At 38.7% G+C, this 20,260-nt stretch overlaps 1 protein-coding gene across 1 annotated transcript; it reads right to left on the bottom strand.

Annotated features, from left to right (window-relative positions):
• Window positions 1-1,516: 1,516 nt before the first annotated feature.
• Plscr5 (phospholipid scramblase family member 5) lies at window positions 1,517-18,069 on the bottom strand. The gene is made up of 8 exons (XM_032911496.1): window positions 18,057-18,069; window positions 12,210-12,394; window positions 8,012-8,054; window positions 6,918-7,138; window positions 5,832-5,993; window positions 3,735-3,896; window positions 1,992-2,074; window positions 1,517-1,908 (listed from the first exon to the last, which is right to left on the bottom strand). The coding sequence occupies exons 1-7, from the start codon at window positions 18,067-18,069 to the stop codon at window positions 2,036-2,038; spliced, it is 825 nt and encodes a 274-aa protein (XP_032767387.1). The 3' UTR covers window positions 1,517-1,908; window positions 1,992-2,035.
• Window positions 18,070-20,260: the final 2,191 nt, after the last annotated feature.

Raw genomic sequence — 20,260 nt, 5'->3', positions numbered from 1 at the left:
TTCTCACTTCTTTTCTTAATTTTATTCTCAAATTCAGTGCTAGTGATCATTGCCCACACCCTTGCTTGTGCTAGGGGAGTACTGTATTCACTACGCCACTAGGTTCAGAATGTCCGACTGCATTCCACTGTCTGTTATGGTCCCTGCTTAGCTGATTGACACGGCTTGTCTGTGAGTTTTCTATAATAGATTTGCTCTAAACTTCAGGTTCTCCTGTTTCCCAAGCACCAAGATTATAGGAACATATCACTGCACCAGTTAAAACGTCTCCTTCCCAGGAAAATACTGGTGGGTCCTAGGAAGGTTTTAGATTTTTGCTTCAAGGTTTTATGGGTTACAAAGAGTACTCTGTTTAACCTATTGGCATTGTACCTCCACTTGATGACTCCAGTCCCAGTCTTCCTGTGTTTATCAGACTTGCCCAGCATGTTTGACTCACAGACTTTGTGCTTTCTCTTTCAATTGGCAAGAATTCTACTTTCTAAATGCTCTTATCTCTTGTTGACTTCTTTTCCTCTATGTTCAAATGAACCGCTCTGTTTATGTATACCAAATTACTTTCCTTCCTGGGTCTGGAAATACAAAACTCTAGCCCATCTTGGAGAGATCTGATTGATAACTTATCATTTCTGTGGTTAACAATTAAAACCAGCATTAAATATATTTAATCAAACAAAGGCTGGTTTTTGCAAAAGTATGCATATCAACAAGACAGTATGAGATATCTTTAATAAAATTGTGAAGATCATATACTGCACACTAGTTTCAGTCCAATTAAGAACTTTCTTTTGGAGGTGGGGGGGATGAAGTTGAGATGGGTCATGATTTTTGTGTGGCCTTGAATTCAAGTGGTGGTTTGGATGAGAATGTCCCCCATAGGTCCGTGTATTTGAACATTTGTTCCCCAGTTCAACCCTGTTTTGGAATGTTCAGGAGGAGAAGCCTGACTGTAGGGCTTTGGAGGCATATGGAAAAGTGGGGTGTGGGGATCAGGAACGCTCCCCAGCATGGTGTCACTTCTCAACTGGTTACATTTACTGTGTGTCCTTACTTCTGCACTGCCGTATGGACTCAGGTCTGACTCTCGTGCTTTTGTTTTTGTTTTCAGTTCGAGAATTGTCCATTTATCATTTTGAAGTCTCAGATCCCTTAACTGGCAGAGACTTTCTAGGTGTTAGATAAAATCCTGGCAAAGAAGACTGTTTTCACTAATTTAGAGTCTATCTATACGGCTATTTAAATTTCTGGCATGAATCTGCTCAGTGCTTTAATTAATTGTCTTATGGAATATGATTGTGCCTCTGCTACTTGAACAAATGGAAGCTATTCATCTTCCTCCAGATCTTTACACATATTGTTTACTCAGTCCCCAACTTTGTCACTATACGTAAAATATATTTACTACAATAAGAAAATTAAAGTAGTCTTGGAAATGGGAGACTCTCAGAGACTATGAACAGTGTGTTATAAAATAACATTTATTCTTTAATTCGTTAAGAATACACGAGACTTAAAAAAAAGAAATAAAATTTAAGAAAGTCAAAAGAAGCTACTTTTGAAAAGATATTTTAGAAATCCGAGCCTTTTGATTAGTAACCACCCGTAGTACCAGCAACACTTCAAAGTGTTCTCTAAACACTGAATTCCCATCAGTGATGCTGCAAGCCTTAGCTCTCATCTTTCATGCTTACCATTGCAGTGACTTCAAAAGAATAAAAAGAGAATGGTAATCTCTCACAGTAACCTTGGACTCGCGGTAGTAATTGCGTATTTAGCTATCGTGCATTCACAACCAGGTAATTGTCTCATTAAACCATGTTTTAATAAATATAATAATTAACATTTAGTTATAAAAAAAATCAAACCATTCAGACCATTCAGAAGTGAAACTCAGAGCCCAAGGGACATCTAGAAGAAAATGAAAAAGAATTAGATAGTGTCAAACACAGACATCTTCAAAGGAAGATCACTTAAACTTGCCTTTTACTTACTGAAATGCGTTTTGCATATTTTATTGTTTTCGCCATCGTGCTTGTTATAATCCAGCAAGCGAATGTTCAAAGAACATAAAATCCTACAAATAAATAAAGTGAATATGAATAAATTTATAAAAGAGGCAACAATTAGGATCAAGAGCTTGGCCTGCCAGCTTTGATGATGTGAGGCTACGATGTTCCCAGTGGTGTTTCAGACATGCATGATTTATTGGAATAAGAAAAACTATAATGTTTTAAGGTTCATGATTCTCACACATTGGCTTTTAAGCATGTAATCAACTTAAATCTAAGTAGTCCTAATAGCACCAATCAAAATTTTGGGGTGGGCAAGACGGTAGAATTCAAACATAAACATTAGAAGGCAGAGGAAGCAGTTGTAACAGGCATCACCTTCAACATGTTTTTAATTCACTTTAGAGCTCCATTTGCAAAGCTGTCTCGAAATGTACATTGGGGAAAATTGCAAAGGTATGATAAGGTTATGATTTAACAAAATTAATGGGAGTAGTTTCTATTGATAGTTAAGTTTATGAGTCTCATAGTTGCTGGAGTTTAAAAGTTATCTATTCATATAACTATGTAGATTAGTCTTTGAGTTTATTGAACACAGAGGACTCATTAAATGCCATGTTCAGGCACTGGCTTTGTGTAGGCAGGTAAGAACTAAGAAAATCCAGGCTTGCGTGCCGTACAGAGATTGTACAACATACTACATATTGAGTGGAAGCTAATCAAACTGCTATAACACATTAATCTCTAAAAGACTGCGAGGCGAAGATGGGAGGCACACTTGTCAAAACACAAATATTTAGGGGTTTCTGAAAATAACTGAAAAGAAAAGCCACAAAAGGTTTAAGATCCAGAAAATAGCTATTGTTCAATAATACCATCTTGGCAGCAGCTTGTTGACAAAATGGGTTAGTAGAGAAGATGACAGATGACAATTTTAATATGAGAACTTAATGAACAGCTTGATGAGAAAGATCTAGTGAACACCCTTGAGACAGGGTATGTGAACGTGTGTTTGTGTGAGAATGTGTTTTCCTATGTGTGTGTATAAGGGTATGCCTTTGTGTATGTGCTTGTTGTCTCTCTGTGAATGTATGTGAGTGTGCATGTATGTGTGAATGTTTGTGGTCGTGTCTGTGCATGGAAAGGTTAATGCTGAAGTGTGGAATGACCAAAAATGGAAAAGGTAAGTAGGAAGTGATGGATTATTATGAATGAAAGAGAATGGAGAATAGAATAAATACTTTGTGTTTATGCTTAACTCTCTGTGTCCTTTAAAGATAAAACTATGGGGTTACTTTTAGTTAATTTTTTTCTAAGTAGACAAAATGAATAGGGCGGACTTTATTCAAAAGCAGCATAAATTAAATAATTGTTCAGCTTGAGGTCTGAAATCCTGAATAACAGAAGGAAGAGAAAGGGTATTGGTTTGCTTGAGAAGACAAAAAAAAATTCTGGATTCTGTGAGTTCAAAATGTTCACAATGGGGGAGACCTTAGTAGGAGCTACTCAAGCAGTTTGGCAAAGATGTTTCTTGACTCCTGTATTCCTGGCATGAGCAAAACATAACTCTCTAAACTCTGATCTCCAAAGGAGGATGATCGTATCTTGAAATGCCTCTGTGTATAAAGCAGCCTCAGGAGGTCAAGACTGTGTGGAGGAGGATCCGCTCTATGCAGTCTGGCTTGTAAGGGCAAAACTCACCCATGCAGCTAAGATCACACTTACAAAGAGAAAGCAAGCACCAATCATGGCTGCTTTGAGTGTCACATCGAGATCTTCAGGAACGTGGATCCCAAAGTTGTCAGCATTTGTGAACACGTCGTTGACAAATCCCGACCAGTACTTGGAGATCTTCCCAATTGTAACCTTTTCATCAACAGTTTTCACCTTTGCAAAATTAATAATAATAAAATAATAACAATAATAAAATAATAATGATGATGGTTGACACTTCTTGCTGTTTTTCTCACGATGACTTTGAACCACAGTATTATTCACCACCGCAAGTGACCGCTTTGTGTTGTTCTCTCCTGTGTGTGGACATTTACCTCCATAGTAGTCAAAAACGTCAGGATATCACAGTTTCTGGACCATTATAATCTGTTTTCATTTTCATTTTCTATGCAGATGGAGTAAATAATTAAGGCCAGACAGCCACAAGATGGCAGCACATGCATCTCTTAGTTATGTAGCTAAGCATGAAGCTAATGTCTTTACCTATATTCGCATTTTAAACCAGAATTTGCCCTTATAAAATATGTATGGAAAGTACATAGACTTTACTTTGTGCTCACATGCACAAAGGTATTTTAAAATTATTTGAGTGAATCATCTCTACGTGTAGTTAATAAACTTTAAAAACGTATCAATTGTGTAATTATTAAAACTTATAAAAATAATACATTGTCAAAGTATATTTTTTTTGTTTTTTTTTTTTTGTTCTTTTTTTCAGAGCTGGGGATTGAACCCAGGGCCTTGCGCTTCCTAGGCAAGCGCTCTACCACTGAGCTAAATCCCCAACCCGTCAAAGTATATTTTTATGTTCTACTCAGACCCTTTTAACTCACTCAGATCTAACCAGTCCTGAGTATTATGTCACTTTGAGCTAGTGTATAAACAGGAGCCTGAGGTTAGTCTGACATTGAAATCGACCATGCCTATTAAGTGAGAGATCTGCCTCTGACTTATCAATTTGTTTCTTTATCCTGCTTTTCACTCGGACAGTTATTTAATATGGAGCTTCACTTTCTGTGTGGTGACAGAAAATAGAAAATAGGGATGGTTTCTTAGGACACAGCTATAGCGTGAATACGAAACCCGGATGTTAAAAACCTACTCAATCATAGTGTTAGGAAGCTGTGTGACATCCTTCCAGAACACTGAGCCTAGGACAAGTCACCTGACAAAGTCTGTATTCTCCAGGTCTGGAGACCCCTTCAGACGTCTTGAAAACAGACATAGGTGGGATATGTTTGAATAATGAAAACAGGTGCTTTAAATGTAAATTCCCCCTGCCTTTGATGTGCAGTTAGCATAATCTGTTGCAAAGCATATGCTGTTACAGGCTAAATGTGAAATGGCTCATGTTACTGTTCGGTTCCCTAAACCTACAGTATTTTATGAAAGAAGCTTAGCAAGTCTTACAAACCCAGCTTTATATAGTGACACTCTAGTGAAGTATGCTTCTGAATGAGACTTGAATGGGGTTAAATGTCCATCCAAGCCAACAGTAAGGGCAAAGATAACATTCACATACACTTTGTCCCACCTGTGCCTTAACTCCCCATGAATCAACCTCATCAAACACAGGGCTACCGTGATTTTTAACAATCACAATATATGTTATATAAAAATGATGATATTGTGATGATATTGTCTCTCTCTATTTTATATATATATATATGTATATGTGTATACACATATATATATGCCTGATGCATAAGACTTAAGTTAAAAATAACAAGAGATTTACTGTTTTAGGTAAGAGATATAGTAGTTTATCACTGTATTTAGCAAATATGCCAAGAATTTTAATTTTATAATTCTCATTTTAATTTGTTAATGCTTCTTTTAATAATATGTGCAGTGATCTATGACAAACAAAATGGCTATGGACTAATCTATTGTCAAAGCATTAGCTTTGCAAAACCCAATGGACTTAGAATCTCTGGAGTAATGGTTATTACTATAAGCATGGATACATGATTTATTATACTAATATGCAATTCTCAAAATATATTTAAGGGGTACTTTATGATATCGATGATTTAGAAATTGAATTGCCTTGCAAGAATTCAGGACCTAAGCAATTGTCATTCATACCTCAAAGTCCACATCGCCAAAGCAGCCACAGGTTGTACAAGGACCAACGATTTTCAAAATATCTTCTTTGTTTGCATTTTGGATTGTGAATTTGGGCTGAAAGGGGTCCCACTTCTGTGCAACAAAACCAACTATAGTCCCAGGGGGGGCTTGGATTTCTAGCTGTAACAGAAAATAGTAATAAAATCAGATTTTCTACAATTATAATTCCTTAATCACAGAAGAATACCAACATACATCTATACAATATTTGTTAAGAAATAACTGTTGCATTATAAAAGCCATTATACATATACATTTCTAGGATGTAAAACAGTGTTTTCTTCTGACATTTTGTACTAGGGTGCAAAGTGATGTTTTACGTTGAGATTTTGTATTTTGTCATGGATTGATAAAGTTCATTTCACTGATATATTTAGCATTTTCTATACATATATATATGCATGCACGCATGTGCACTCATGCGTGCACATGCACGTGTGTGTGTATATGTGTGTGTGTATTCTGCAGAATGAAACCACATTTTCCTAGCTCACAGAGAACTCAGATCAAATTGAGTTAGATGTCTACATCAATGACAGTTATTGTTATAATTCTATTAACAATAACAATCCATTCTGTTTCAAAATAAAATAATTGAGTGATGTCACTCTGTTGCATACCATGGGTTTATTAAATGTGCAATGCTCATTATCATTCTGAGAATAATAACACCCAGAGAAGAGTACACAGTAGACAAGGTTAAGTGTCATGGCCTCTCCTGGCATTGGTACTGTCAAAGATGACTGTATTTGTGTAGTGGTGAGAACTGTAGACATTACAATTATTTGGTTAATGTACAAGCCAGGAGGCTATGTCTCATTCCTAGGATGCATGAGCTGTTTTTACCATTTAATCTCATGGTAGCTATCATAGTTTCGGGTTACAAATGGAAAACGTGCCTCCCCAAATCTTCATGTTTTCCTTACCCTAAAATGAAAGATACAAATTCAAACAACTGTGAGGTTTACTGTCTTGTAGTTCCAGATGAGTGCCACTTAAAGGAATAATCTTAAAAAGAAAAGATGCCGAGGGGCAGCGACCAACCTCTTGTAGGTAGCAAGGGCACCAGCAGCTGTTACACCTTAGGGGCCTGTTCACTGTAATCACCTCTCGACCCGAGTTGTCTGTGATCCTCAGGGTGCAGGCTCGCAGCGTGGAGCACACATTACGATTAAAACAGATGCTTTCTTCCACTGCAAAGTAAATTCTTTGTCCTGAGCTGTTTTTGATCTCATATTTGTTGGAGGTCTCAGTGCCGAGTATCACTGTCGTGAACACACATCTTGTGAAGACACGCTTTGATTGGTTTCAGCACTTGTCAAAAGTCAAGGAGTACTAACAGAGCATAGTGTCATGGCAGAGTGACTGAGCTGATAGTCTCAGCTTCAGACACATCTGTCTCCATGTTCTAAACTTTGATGACATAGCCTGAGGAATCAAAGCAAAGTCTGGGAACAAAACTAACAACTTAACAAATGTCATTCTAGAGCTATGGACAAGCACGTTCCACCCCCTTTCAGCCAAAGAACAAAATGTGCAAGATGGACTCCTTACTCAGATAATAACCCTATTATTTTTTCTGCAAGTTATTGGGACAATTCACAGTAGCATTTATTACAATATCTACAACTTCTCCTCACATTCACAACCAGTTTAATTCTGATATCTATTGCAGTAATATAGGACCTTATAAACAGAAAGCCCTCAAGCAATTTGAAATAAAATCAATCATCCTTACACATATTTTCTATTGATGAATTGTGTGCATATTTTGTTGAGTCAGTTGGGAAGCAATAAAGCAGTAGCATTTGTGTTGATGAAATTTTAGTATGCCCTCAACTGTGATTTCCCTTATTAGAATGTTAAGAAATTTTAGTGATTAATATCCATGGGATATTAATTATTGATTGTCACTTTAAGATTAAATTTATTAGAGTTTAAATGTCACCGTTACCAAAGACTTATTTTACACTTATACTTTCTTTAAAATTAATAAATTTACTTTTGTTTTAAAAATAGGTCAAGAAAACATTTGATCTAATTCTATACGTTGTTTATAACATTTTAGATGTAAGGAAACTTCTGAACACCAACACCTTTTCAGAACTTTAAATAAATGCAGAATCTGATGTACTTACTCCCAAGAAGTTCCACCTGCTGATGGATGATTATCAGGTCCAGCTGAAAAGGATGATACAAAGGAAGTGAAAACCATTCCATCACAGCCCTTACTCTGCCACATGAAGCCTGTCAAATTTATTAAAACATTTTGAACACTCTCAATGTATAAGGCAAAGATGTTGCCACAGAAACCAAAGCAAACTCCGAGAACAAAATCAACTTACCTTTTATTCTAGGCCAACGAAAAACTACGCACCGTGTTTCAACTAAAGTACAAATTAGATAAGGAAGACTTCATTACTCAAATCATAACCCTATAACTCTTCTATGAGGCCATGTCTTGTTTATAGGATGCATGAGCTGTCCTCATCAAATGTTACTGTTCAACTAATAATTTACAGAACTCTTAAAGTCCCAAGGCAGAAGTGCCGAGAGTAAGAAGAGCAGCAGTGTTTGTGCTATATGATAATGAAAAGGGGAGTGAGACTACAAACTATTTGGAGGAGATTTTAAAATAATGTGTGAGCAACAATATTTTAAAATGTCCTCACAACTCTTCTGAAGTCCCAGGATGAGTATTGAATATCCAGCTTCTTCCAGTCCCTGGATGTCCACTGACTCAGGTGGCCCCCTGCTTTCAAGGAATAAATATCTGTTTAAGGTGAAAGATGATGTTTTATAAATAGTTCTAATCCTTATTTTCCCGAGACCAGGGAAAACAGGAAACATTCAGACACCAACAGAAAGTGAACTGAAGTAGAGAAAGTGTTCTGCTGTCCAATATCGGCCACAACCTTGGGCCTAGGTAATTAAAAAGGAAGCATGCGACTCAATTCCAGTTTAGGGATTTATGGGTTATCCTTGGGTGTGTTTGTGCACACAATGTGTGCTGCACATACCACAGGGCCCGTGTCATAGTTAGAGGACACAGTTTAGGGGTTGCTTCTGTTCTTCATGTGGACTCTGGGGCTCATGCTGCTAGGCTTACAGTGATGATCATTACCTTCAAGGCATCTGACCAGCCCACATATTACTTTTGCAAATGAAGTATAAAATATTTTTTTTAGAGAAGCCTCATTTGTTTGTATTTGTAGTTTAATCCTCCCCACACCTAGCTCCATGAAAGCCAAATCATCGTGAGCCTTTACTGAATTGCTGATCACTGAGTTCTAATGCTTAATTTAAATCCCATCTTGAAGTTGTTTTCCCTGTATTCTCTAATCATATATGTAAACTCAACAGGAATCTTGAAGACAAGGCAATTTTGGTAGCGTATGGTGTTGATTATTAATCCACGACTCCAGGAAATTGGAGGTTGTGGTTTTCTTTTTTCTTTCATTTTCCTTGTATATCACGAGGTAGAACATTTCCTCTTACTGTCTTATCAGAGATGAAAGAATACAATATGACCTCTTTTAAAAAGGCAAATATTTCTTCTAGAATTCGTTTATGGTTTGAGACACTCTAAAACCATATGAACAATAACAAAAAAGCATCTTTAAGTGGAGTACATTTTGACCGTATGGCAGTAGTTCTGTTTCCTTGCAGGAAATGGAGTGATGGGAGGAAAGAGGAGGAAAGAAACTTCAGAAAGAATGTGGTCATTAGCTCTGAGAAGAATCAAATTAGCAATGGAACCCCAGGGGTCAGGGTTAGTGTCTGAGTTATGATAAGTACCTTAACTTGGTCACATCTTGGGTGACCAAGAACCTGAGAATACATAGCCCAGGGACCGAAGGTAAAACCAAATGCTACTGTTGTTAAATTTAAAAAAAGCACACAGCAACAAAGTGACTCATAATGTCATTCTGCTTCGTTCAGATCAGTTCTTTAACCAGCCATCATTAGAGATGTTTCTTCCTGCAGCAAGTGGGAACGAATATAGAAGAGACCCAGATATGGAGAGAATAAGAGACCTTGGAATACTCCGCCCTAAATGGGATCTCTCCATTAAATCCCTCTGCTCAGGGCTCAGGGCTCCCTAAGGAGGAGGAAGCAGAAAGAGTGTAAGAGCCCGAGGAGATGGATGACGCCAAGACACAAGGCCCCTAAATCAGTGCGTTTGACACACATATGAACTCAGAGACCGAAGCAGTGTGCACAGGACCTGCATGGTCCTGCCCAGGTGGTGTCCTAGAGCTCAAAAGAGATTAAAACACATTTCCCCATCCCTAACCTAACCTAGAAGCATTCTCCAATTGATAACCACTTGCAAATGAAAATCTAGTTTTCTCCAAGGGAGACTCACTGAGGAAACATACTACTTCCTTAAGGGTGGGCTGCATGCCCAGCATGCATGACCATTTCCTGGTCAACAGGAAATGAACTCAGTGATATCTCTGGCGGTTCCTTGTCTAACATGTCATATCAGGGATTTTCCCCCTTTAAAAAGATTTTATCACACACACACACACACACACACACACACCCTTTGTGTATATGCTATGGCTTCCAGTTTAATGTTTGTTATGGGATTCCCGAGTGTGCAAATGTATGAGTGGGTCTCTGTTTCTTGTGCTTTCTCTTAGGCTGTTTACTATTTGTTTTTTTTTAAAATTCCTATGTATTTTGTTTTTTTATCATATCATATAACATATCATATTATATTATAATCCCTTAGAATGCCATTAGTTTTCTAATGAAGGATATAAACAGGGTAGATATGGAAGGGAGGGGGAATGGAGGAGTAGAGCGTGGGAAAACCATAACCAGGATATATTTTTGTGAGGAAAAATTATATTCTCAATAGAAATGTTAACACAAAGTCATTTAACAAACTAAGTAAGTTATACCCATTAGAAGTAAAATATTAACAATTTAAGGCATGTTTTGTTTTCTGAAAAATATTAGCAAGGGTATGTTTTAAGAAAATGTACTGCATTTAGAACAGGAGCTTCTGAGGACTTACGTCTATTTATTGAACGTTAGGACACATATTCATGTCAAGCATCTGGCCAGGGTGTGTCATCATTCATGGGTGGATGAAGAATATGTGGTGGCCATATGTGATCATCAAACCCCAGCCCTCTGGCGCTGGTATATCACTTTTATATTTGGCAAAATCTTGTCTGACAACAGTCCCAAACAGCTTGCAGCAGTTAATCAACTCTAGTCAGCTATTACAGCTGATCCTTTTTGCAGATGGAAGATGGTAGGTTAGCCTTTCCAGCTCCGTTTCCTAGCTTCCTGCGCTCACCAGTCTCTATAGAACATTTGTCTGCCAGTGGGTTTCTGGAGGAGGCATCTGCAATTATAAACATTTTCCAAGCAACATATGCTACATGCAGCTTAAACCCTATCAGGCATAACAGAAATCTCTTGTACCTTAAGGGAATTAACACAGAGATTTGATTTTGATAAAAGAGATAGACTTTATGTTTGAAGGAATGCCAAACGGGCAAGTATGGTGGCATATGTGCTGACATTTCAATATTAGTGTAGCAGCCTTTTCAATCTTGCGTAGGAAAATCTGCTAAAACAACAATGTACCCGTCTATGAACAGCAATGGCGACTTATTTGCCATGCGACGGAGATATTACAAGGCTCGAAGCACTGTCCATTCTGCTAGCGCTACGACAGCAGCTATACTTACTACTGATATGATCATTAAAGCAGGTTGGCCTGGAGATTCACAAACATCAGAAGACAGTAAGTCGCTGTCCCTTCAACTTTCGCACTACTTTTGAGATTTGCTGAAAAGTCTCTTTTTAGAGGCCTCCACCACTGCCTTCCCCTGTAGACATGTGTGTTTTCCTGGCATTGGTATACTGCTTTGCACTTTAAAAAATCAACATTCTTTTTTATTTTTTGTTTGTTGGATCACTAACTTACAAAATGTTTGAGTGACAGGGGATAGATGTAATGCTTCTTACGCGCCTTGACCACAGCAAGTGTGTAATAAATGTTTAATAGCTGTTCCTGGTTTGTCTGATAATTCCTTGAGCATATCTATCTCCACGCCTTGAGCCATGAACAGAAGGCAGATAAACGTGTGACATGACAAAGTCAAGACTGTTTAGTCTTGTCACTCTGTCAAGTAAACAAGGAGAGGTGGACTAAAACTCTTTCAAAACAATAGAAATCACTAAGTACTTTAGAACTTCACGATTTGCCATGCACTCTGGGCTCCATTAAGTTACGGGTTGAACAACAAGAAACTGAGTTTGATTTGCTTTTAAGGAAAACACTCTAGTAGAAACAGGAAGCATGCAAACCTGGCTTAGATACTCTAGACCAGGAGGGAGAGTGGCTGTTGGCAGGAAACTGCTTGGCTGAGAGACATCGGGCTGCTGCCTTGCTTGTTTCCTGGGATTGGAAGAAGCCTCTTGAGAGTTTTGATCTGGGTTTGTAGCTCGAAGAAGAAAACCAGGCAGACTTCTAGGCTTCTGGTTCTGGGAATCTGCAAGAGAAAACAAATAACTTGATGTGTGTTTAAAATTTGGCTTGCTTTTGCTTTATGTAATCTCTTTTCTTTCTTTTTCTTTTTCTTTTTTTAAATTTGATTTCGATGTCAGTTTGTCCCTGGGTTGACATTTTCCATTTTCTATTTTCACTATTCAATGCTCTCAGTCAGGGAAGAAGGAACACAGAAGAATGCTGCGATTGCTAGGAGAAAAAGTTGAATAACTTGGCTTAAATAATTGACCTGCAGATACATTGTACAAGTAGCATTTAAAAAAAGATGAAGAATCATAGCTCACAAAAGTAAAATAAATGGTAACAGGCCTTTGTTAGTCTCTACTCATAAAAACATAGCCTTAGACTTGAATTTTTCTTTTCGATTTTGACTACCAATTTTGACTACATAATTTCTTTTCTTTGGATATTATGGGGCCGCCTTTTATTTTATGAAGACACATTCTCTAGTTTTTTAGTCTCACTTTGAATGGCACACTTCATCTTTCCATCAGGACCACCTGAAGGACCTATTAAATAGGCATGGGGCCTCTCTGCAGTTATCGATTCGGAAATTAGGGAGGGAGGTTTGCAAAATTGCATCTGGATAAGACCTTAGGTAAAGCTAATAGTCCGAATGGTATAAGGGTATCCTTGGAAAACTCACCGCTAAACAGCTTAAGTTTGAGGAAGCTCACAAATTCTCTGTGTTTTAGCGTAGTTATAGAATTGCATGAAGGTCACTTTGTTAGTTTAGAAATATCAACCTATATTAATATTGTTGCCAGTAGATGGGCTTCAATTTCAGTCATTTCACATTGAGACCTGTAAGTTTCCTATTTATTGTGCGTTCATCAACGTGATATTATGGGTAAGCCCAAAGAGGCAGAATCTGTATCTAAACTATAAATGATAGTTTTCTATGGCTGTTTCCTTATACAGTTCTCATGAATATAATTTTCTTATTTCCCTCATTAGATACTATACATTTTCCCACAGACCAATGTTTCCCGTTCTCATCCTCACAGTGTCAAGGTTTTATAAATGTAAGTGGTTCGTCAACATGGTGTTGTTTAAACTTAGCTGTTGGTTCACTACAAAGTGAGTGACCAAGTTTTTCTTTTTCTTTTAAAATACAATAGGGTTCATCATGAAAGTAAGCACAGTTAAACTTCATGTGGCTTAACAATATGAACAATTTTGAGAATATATCCATCATTAGGAGTTTCCACTGCTATGGGTAGGTCATAGAGTGTTTTTTAAAAGCTAAATAGACTGCATTATTAGGCAACAGCATTTTATGAACCATGGTCAATGTGGCTCATCACCAATAGAAATAATGTTAGCTCACATGTACATGAATGAGATAAAGGAATTAGATTGGATACCAAGACTACATTTATAGCAGCAGTATAAGATTTGAGTAAGTGTTCTTGATGAACATAGTAAAATTGGGGTGCTATATAAATACTTAGTAATGAATTATAATAGTCTTAGTTCAGCAATGGTGCCAGACTTATGAAATTTTCTGTGTTTGAGGTACTTTTGTGCATCTTTAAATCACAAATACGGTTTTAAAATGTACTGGGATTCTTTCTGAGATAATCAATTCCCATCATTAAGAAAACTCAAGCATAGTCTGTACAAGGATGAAGGAACACAGACACCAGACGAACGGCCCTTTGGACAAAGGAATAAATTGATTCTAGTAATGACAAGCTTGTTAAGCTTGTGCATACAGGAAGTGTTAATGAGGGGCAATTGCCAGCTGACTCATTTATTTATTTGCCCCTAAGGTTGTAGGAGCTGACTGGGCTTATATTAATATTGATGTCGAGTTGCTACGTTTGCATTTCTCTGTGGCATTTGAGATCTGTATAGGACTTGCTTGAGGATTAAACAAATGAAGAAACTTGTCCTTTGGCTCCACTGTAATAGAGCTTGTAAGTTATAAGGCAGCAGCAGTTGGCTTCCCACAAGGATCCCCACAGAACTGCCCTGACCTCTGGGACAGACACAAAGGGAGGGGATAACACATCTTATTCTTAGGGAAAGACCCTGGGAGGGAATTCCAAGGGGGAATGCAAGACCAGGAAGATTATGTAAAACTATCTGAAAAGCAGAGGGGAATTTGGGTATTTGGGCTGGAGTCTCACCTGTGTCCCTGGTTACTGCTGACCTTCTGAGATGCTGTAGGGTGTGGGAGGTTATTGATCTCATAGCAGGGGGTTGGGGTGAGGGTAGGAGAGGGGTGGAAGGGGGGACCAAGGCTTGACACTATTACTTTGCTATGATGTGCTTACAGACAGGCACCTAGGATGGCTGTCCTCTGAGAGGCCCTATCAGCAGCTGACTGAGGCAGAAGCAGATACTTAAACTCAACCATTGGACTGAAGTCAGGGACCTCTATGGTTGAATTAGGGGAAGGATTGAAGAAGGTGAAAGGGAGATGAAAGAATAAAAAATGCAGCTAAGAAGTCAGAAGTTTAAAAAAGCCCTAAATACCTCAAATTCCAGACCCTGCCCTCTACCTGTAAGTAAAAGGTCACATTTCTTGAGCCTGCTCTCCCAGGAACTAAAAAAAATAGGACTTAAGATAAGGCCCTTAGAGAACAATCTTGAGAAACAGGAAGCTCCTCCTTGTGATATTCACTGGTATTCTCTACACTTTCCAATGATGCCATCCCTGCCACCTTGGGTTGTGATTTCTCCCTTTAAATACCCTTTCTCCCAGCCTCTTCGGGTGGAACTCCACTGCCCCTGTGTGGGATATGAGTCTCGACCCCAGTGCACTGGTTCCTATCAATAAACCTCATGTTTATTACAGCAAGGACGGTCTCACGTGAGTTCTTGGGGGGTCGCATCATCCCGAGACTTGAGTGAGGGTCTCCCCGATCCGGGGGTCTTTCAGAGAAAGACCCCATAGGAAGACCAGCAGTTTTAGCTAACCAGGACCCTACAAAGCTCCCAGAGACCGAGCCACCAACCAGGAAACATACATGAGCTGGTCCAAGGCCCCAGCAGATATATAGCAGAGGACTGCCTGGTTTGGCCCCAGTGGGAGAAGATGCACCTAATCTTTGAAAGACTTAAAGCCCCAGTGAAGAGGGAGGCCTGGTGGTGGGAGGGAGCACCCTCTCAGAGGTCAGAGGAAAGAGGAATGGGCCTCAACAACTGGAATGCCAATAAACAAAATAAAAAGAAAATCATAGGGGAACTAATTATATATATATATATATGTATATATATATATGTGTGTTTGTGTATGTATGTATATATGTATATATACATATGTATGTGTGTATATATGTATATGTGTGTATATATATATATATATATATATATATATACAAACATCTTGTCCAGCATCAGTGCCAATACTGTCATCATTTTGCAAAACACAAAACCGAAAACAAACCAGTGGCAAAATCCTGTTCTACAAAAGACACATTTACACACACAATGTGCCTGTGTAGGTCATGTGGAGATGGAGGTAGATGTGTGAGTATTAGCCAAAAGGGGAACATTGTCAGCTGCGGGGAGCATTCCCTTTCTTGGTGTTGGTGGTTGCATAACAGAATCCTCATTTAGCAAATCATGGGACTTACATTACTTCTTGTGAACACGTGAAAATCCCACAATTATATACGTTGCTGAAATATTATGTTATCTATTATTGATATTTTCTTTTATAAAAGATCAGTAAATAACTCCACGTTTATCTTGTAAACTATGCCGTTTTAATACAGCACAGTACATGACTCAATGTCTGGAAGGGGACTGTGTATTCCTGACCTGAGCTACTAGGTTTCTGACCTAACAGTGGGTCAGCGGATGCCATTCAGTATACGTATCTTTACCAAGTGAAGAGGTTCCACATTGCTTTGAATCTGCTGGCCTCCAGGTCAGACTGTCTTAGGCTTGTTTCTAAGATGCCTTGTTACTCTGTAGTATCTGAGGTGACGCTACCCGATAATTCAGTTTCATAGGCCAGATATCATTAGTAAGGCATGGTCATATTGTTAAATATTTTCGAAAAACATACCCTCAGATATATTTTAAGTAACAATGAAGATAAGGCAATTGTCCAAACAAAATTTCCTGTTTAAATGACACCTTCTTGTCACTTTGAGTCTGTAATAAATGTTCTATCCAAGCCACAGACCTAACAATTTTAGCTGGCCATAAGGGTGTTCATTTTTATCTTGAAGTTTGTCTCTGGGTTTAGTATTAAGTTTTTTTCATTACAGAACATCACTTCTTTTTAGCAGATTAATCATAATATTGCTTTCCAGTCACATTTTCTTCAAAGACTCCGACCACCAGATGAATAAGAAACTCCTTTGAATTGCTATCTGGCTTTGAATTTCTATCTACTCTTTTAAAAATGTATAACTAACCATAAATATTTTACAGACGCTGCAACTCTTTTTCCCTCACAGGCCACTCTGTTGCTGCTCTCAATTTATAAAATGAGAGGCATCTGGACAGAGCTAATGCCAGTGTTCAAGAAATGTTTGTCAAGGTTTGTGTTTGTTTGTCTTCAAGTAGAGACCCTTATGCACACATACATTAAAATTCAATATTTCTCTCTCTGATAGATTTTATAATCGCTTTATAAGTTTTTTCTAGGATTCTCAGGGATTCACCTGAGAATAAGCAGGCAAAACACAGAGATTACTTAATTTGTTGAGTAGATTTCAGTCAGAGATATGTTTTATGAAGCAAGGAGGAGTGCATATACATTACATGGATTGAATCATCTCTTTAAATCTTGTAGGATAAGTGTACATTTGTAGAATCATTTTTTTTTGCGTGACTAGTTTTAAATGCTTCCCTCAGTTTGCAAATCAAACTTCTTCATTCTGAAACTTGGTTATAGTAGAGATATTAATAATGGTTTCTTTTGACAATTGAATAAAATAGATTATAATTTCAGGCTTGAGAAATATTTTACTGCGATTGTGACTTGGTACCTCAGACAGAACCGTATCTCTTTTCTTTTGAAAACTGCTTCATTAAAACATTTCAATACTTTCAGAGTTGAGTAAAGCTGTACCTTTAACCCCCAATATACCTAATTGATCTGCTTACTTAAATTGCATATTGTGACCATTTTGATTGGTTTTTTTATATTGAATTCATTACTGAAATGTTTTTGAAATACTTAAATTTTGTAAGCAAAATATTGGTTCTAGTGTATCAAGTGGAGGCTGCTCTGAGATGTTCTGCTCTTCACTGGGCTGTGTATCACATGGTTTTGAATATCAGACGGGCAATTAAAATGTTTAAATAACATTTTAAAATGTTTATGTGGAATTTAATCCCATTGCTGTGTTTAAACTAAATGTCCCCACTCTAATTTTGCTTTACAACATTTCTTCTAAGTTTACCTTCCCTGCAACGAAAACACATTTTATGCCTGAACCTTCACTTTTTTTTTTTTTGTTTTGTTTTGTTTTGTTTTGGACTAACACGTATGTGTGCGTGTGTTTTAAGTCAGGACAAAATAAATCTTGAGGTAAAATCATTTAAATTCCAGTGTTAAGGGCAATACATAACAGCTTTTAAAGGACCAGCCTCGCTGATTGTACCTCATTAGTCATGCACTCGTATTTATAGCATAAAGGAGGGCAAATTTAGTTGCTGCCTAGTCGTACCCTTACCTTTAGAAGCCATGGCAGTCTGAGTAGTTCTTCAAAGGCAGCCAGGTGAAAAGGCTTTTCCTGTTGAGACCAGAATGAATAAAACTCCCGATGCTTGCCGGCGGCCTCATGTCAGCTTACAGACAGCAGAAACACAGTGCCTTGCTGGTTCTAGAGTGTTTGATTTTATCTGTTTGGACAATAGGGGGAGATAAAGCCATCATGAAAGTTAAACACCTACTTGGAAAAAGTCACACAACTTGGTGGCTGAGAGAGGTCTTTGAAAGTAACACAGAGAAAGGTAAGCACGGCATTTATGTTGTCATATTACCATTTAGGTGTGCGATATGTTCTGGAATCTGATGTGGACTGTTAAGTTCTCAGTGTAAATCAACCTTTCACTGGCAAGACTGCCATGGCTGTAAACACAATTCTTTTTATGTTCAAATGTTTGAACAACAATCTTCCTTATTTTGCCATGTGATTTCTGTCCAACATACACTCCACAAAACAAGTAAGCAAGCAAACAAGCAAAAGCAAACCCATTTATACACCCAACCATTTATACACACAAATCATTTTTTTATTTTTATGTGTAAATTAAATGTGATTGATTGATCACAGAAATTGGGAAGCACAAAATCTTGGTAGCTTCAGGAAGCTAATCAAAGCCTGTAGATATTTAATTCATCCTGTACTGAAAATGGAATTTTACCCTTAAAGTGTCAGCCTATGATTGGGGACACAGCTTCCTATGGGAATGCTGGTGGGATTGCAAACTGGTACAACCGCTCTGAAAATCAATCTGGAAGTTCCTGAGAAAATTGGAAATAGATCTACCTAAAGTCCCAGGAATACCACTCTTAGGAATATACCCAAAAGATGTCCCACCATGCCAGAGGCACACATGTTCCACTATGTTTATAGCAGCCTTATTTGTGATAACCAGAAGCTAGAAACAACCCAGATGTCCTAGGACAGAAGAATGGATACTGAAAATGTGGTTCATTTACACAATGGAATATTACTCAGCTATTGAGAACGAGGACATCCTGAGTCTTGCAGACAAACAGATGGAACTATAAAATATCATCCTGAGTGAGGTAACTCAGACCCAAAAGAACATGCATGCCATGTTCTCAATAATAAGTGGGTATTAGCTAAAAAAGAAAAAAAAGTACAGAATACCCAAGATACAGTCCATAGAACTCGAAATGGTCAACAAGCTGAAGGGCCCAAGTGAGGACTCCTCAGTCCCACTTGGGAGGGAGAAGAAAGCAACCACAAAGTGGGGGTGGACAGGGGAGGGAAAAGGCATGGGGTTTGGGGAGAGGGAACATGATCTGGTATTGGGGGTGGGGGAAAATGACTGAAGTCCTGAGGGCCAACAGAATGAATGGAAACAAATGACCTTGGGAGGAAGGAGGTTGGGAGGATGCTCTAGAATGTACCAGAGACCTGGGAAGCGAAACTCTCAGGACTCAAAGGGGGGGGGTGGGGGTGGCTAGATAAAATGCCCTACAGAGGGGAGAGGGAACTTATTGAATCCACCTGGAGCAGAAAGACAGGGAGGGCATCAAGTGAGGGAGGGTGTTGCCATCCCACAGTCAAAGCTCTGACCCGTATTGTCTTGTCTGAAGGAAGTGCAGGGATGGAAATGGAGAGCAGCCTGAGGAAAAGAAGGTCCAGCGACAGGCCCAAAGCGGGATCCAGCTCAAAGGGAGGCCCCAAGACCTGACGCCATTACTGAGGCTATGGGGTGCTCACAAAATGGGGACCTATCATGACTGCCCGCCTTCAAGAGACCCAACAAGCAGCTGAAAGAGTCAGATGTAGATATGTGCCCCCAACAAATCAACATAAGCCGCTGACTCCTCTGGTTGAATTAGGGAAAAGCTGGAGGGAGCTGAGGAGGAGGGTAACCCTGTAGGAGGACCAGCAGTCTCAAGTAGCCTGGACCCCTGAGATCTCTCAGGCACTGAATCACCAACCAGGCAGCGTACACCAGTTGAGATGAGGCCTCCAGCACATATACAGCAGAGGACTCCTGGGTCTGGGTTCAGTCAGAGAAGATGCACCTAACCCTCAAGAGACTGGAAGTCCCAGGAAGTTTAGTGTTCTGGTGGGGTAGCTGGGGTGGAGACATCCTTGTGGAGGCTAGGGGAGGGAGGTGGGTGGAGCGGTATGGGATGTGGAACAGTTGGGGGATGGACTGGGAAAGGAAT

The sequence above is a fragment of the Rattus rattus genome, chromosome 8 (genome assembly GCF_011064425.1).
Source record: "Rattus rattus isolate New Zealand chromosome 8, Rrattus_CSIRO_v1, whole genome shotgun sequence".
NCBI lineage: Eukaryota > Metazoa > Chordata > Mammalia > Rodentia > Muridae > Rattus > Rattus rattus.
The sequence above is the reverse complement of the archived record's forward strand: the minus strand, read 5'-3'. Positions and strand labels throughout refer to the sequence as shown.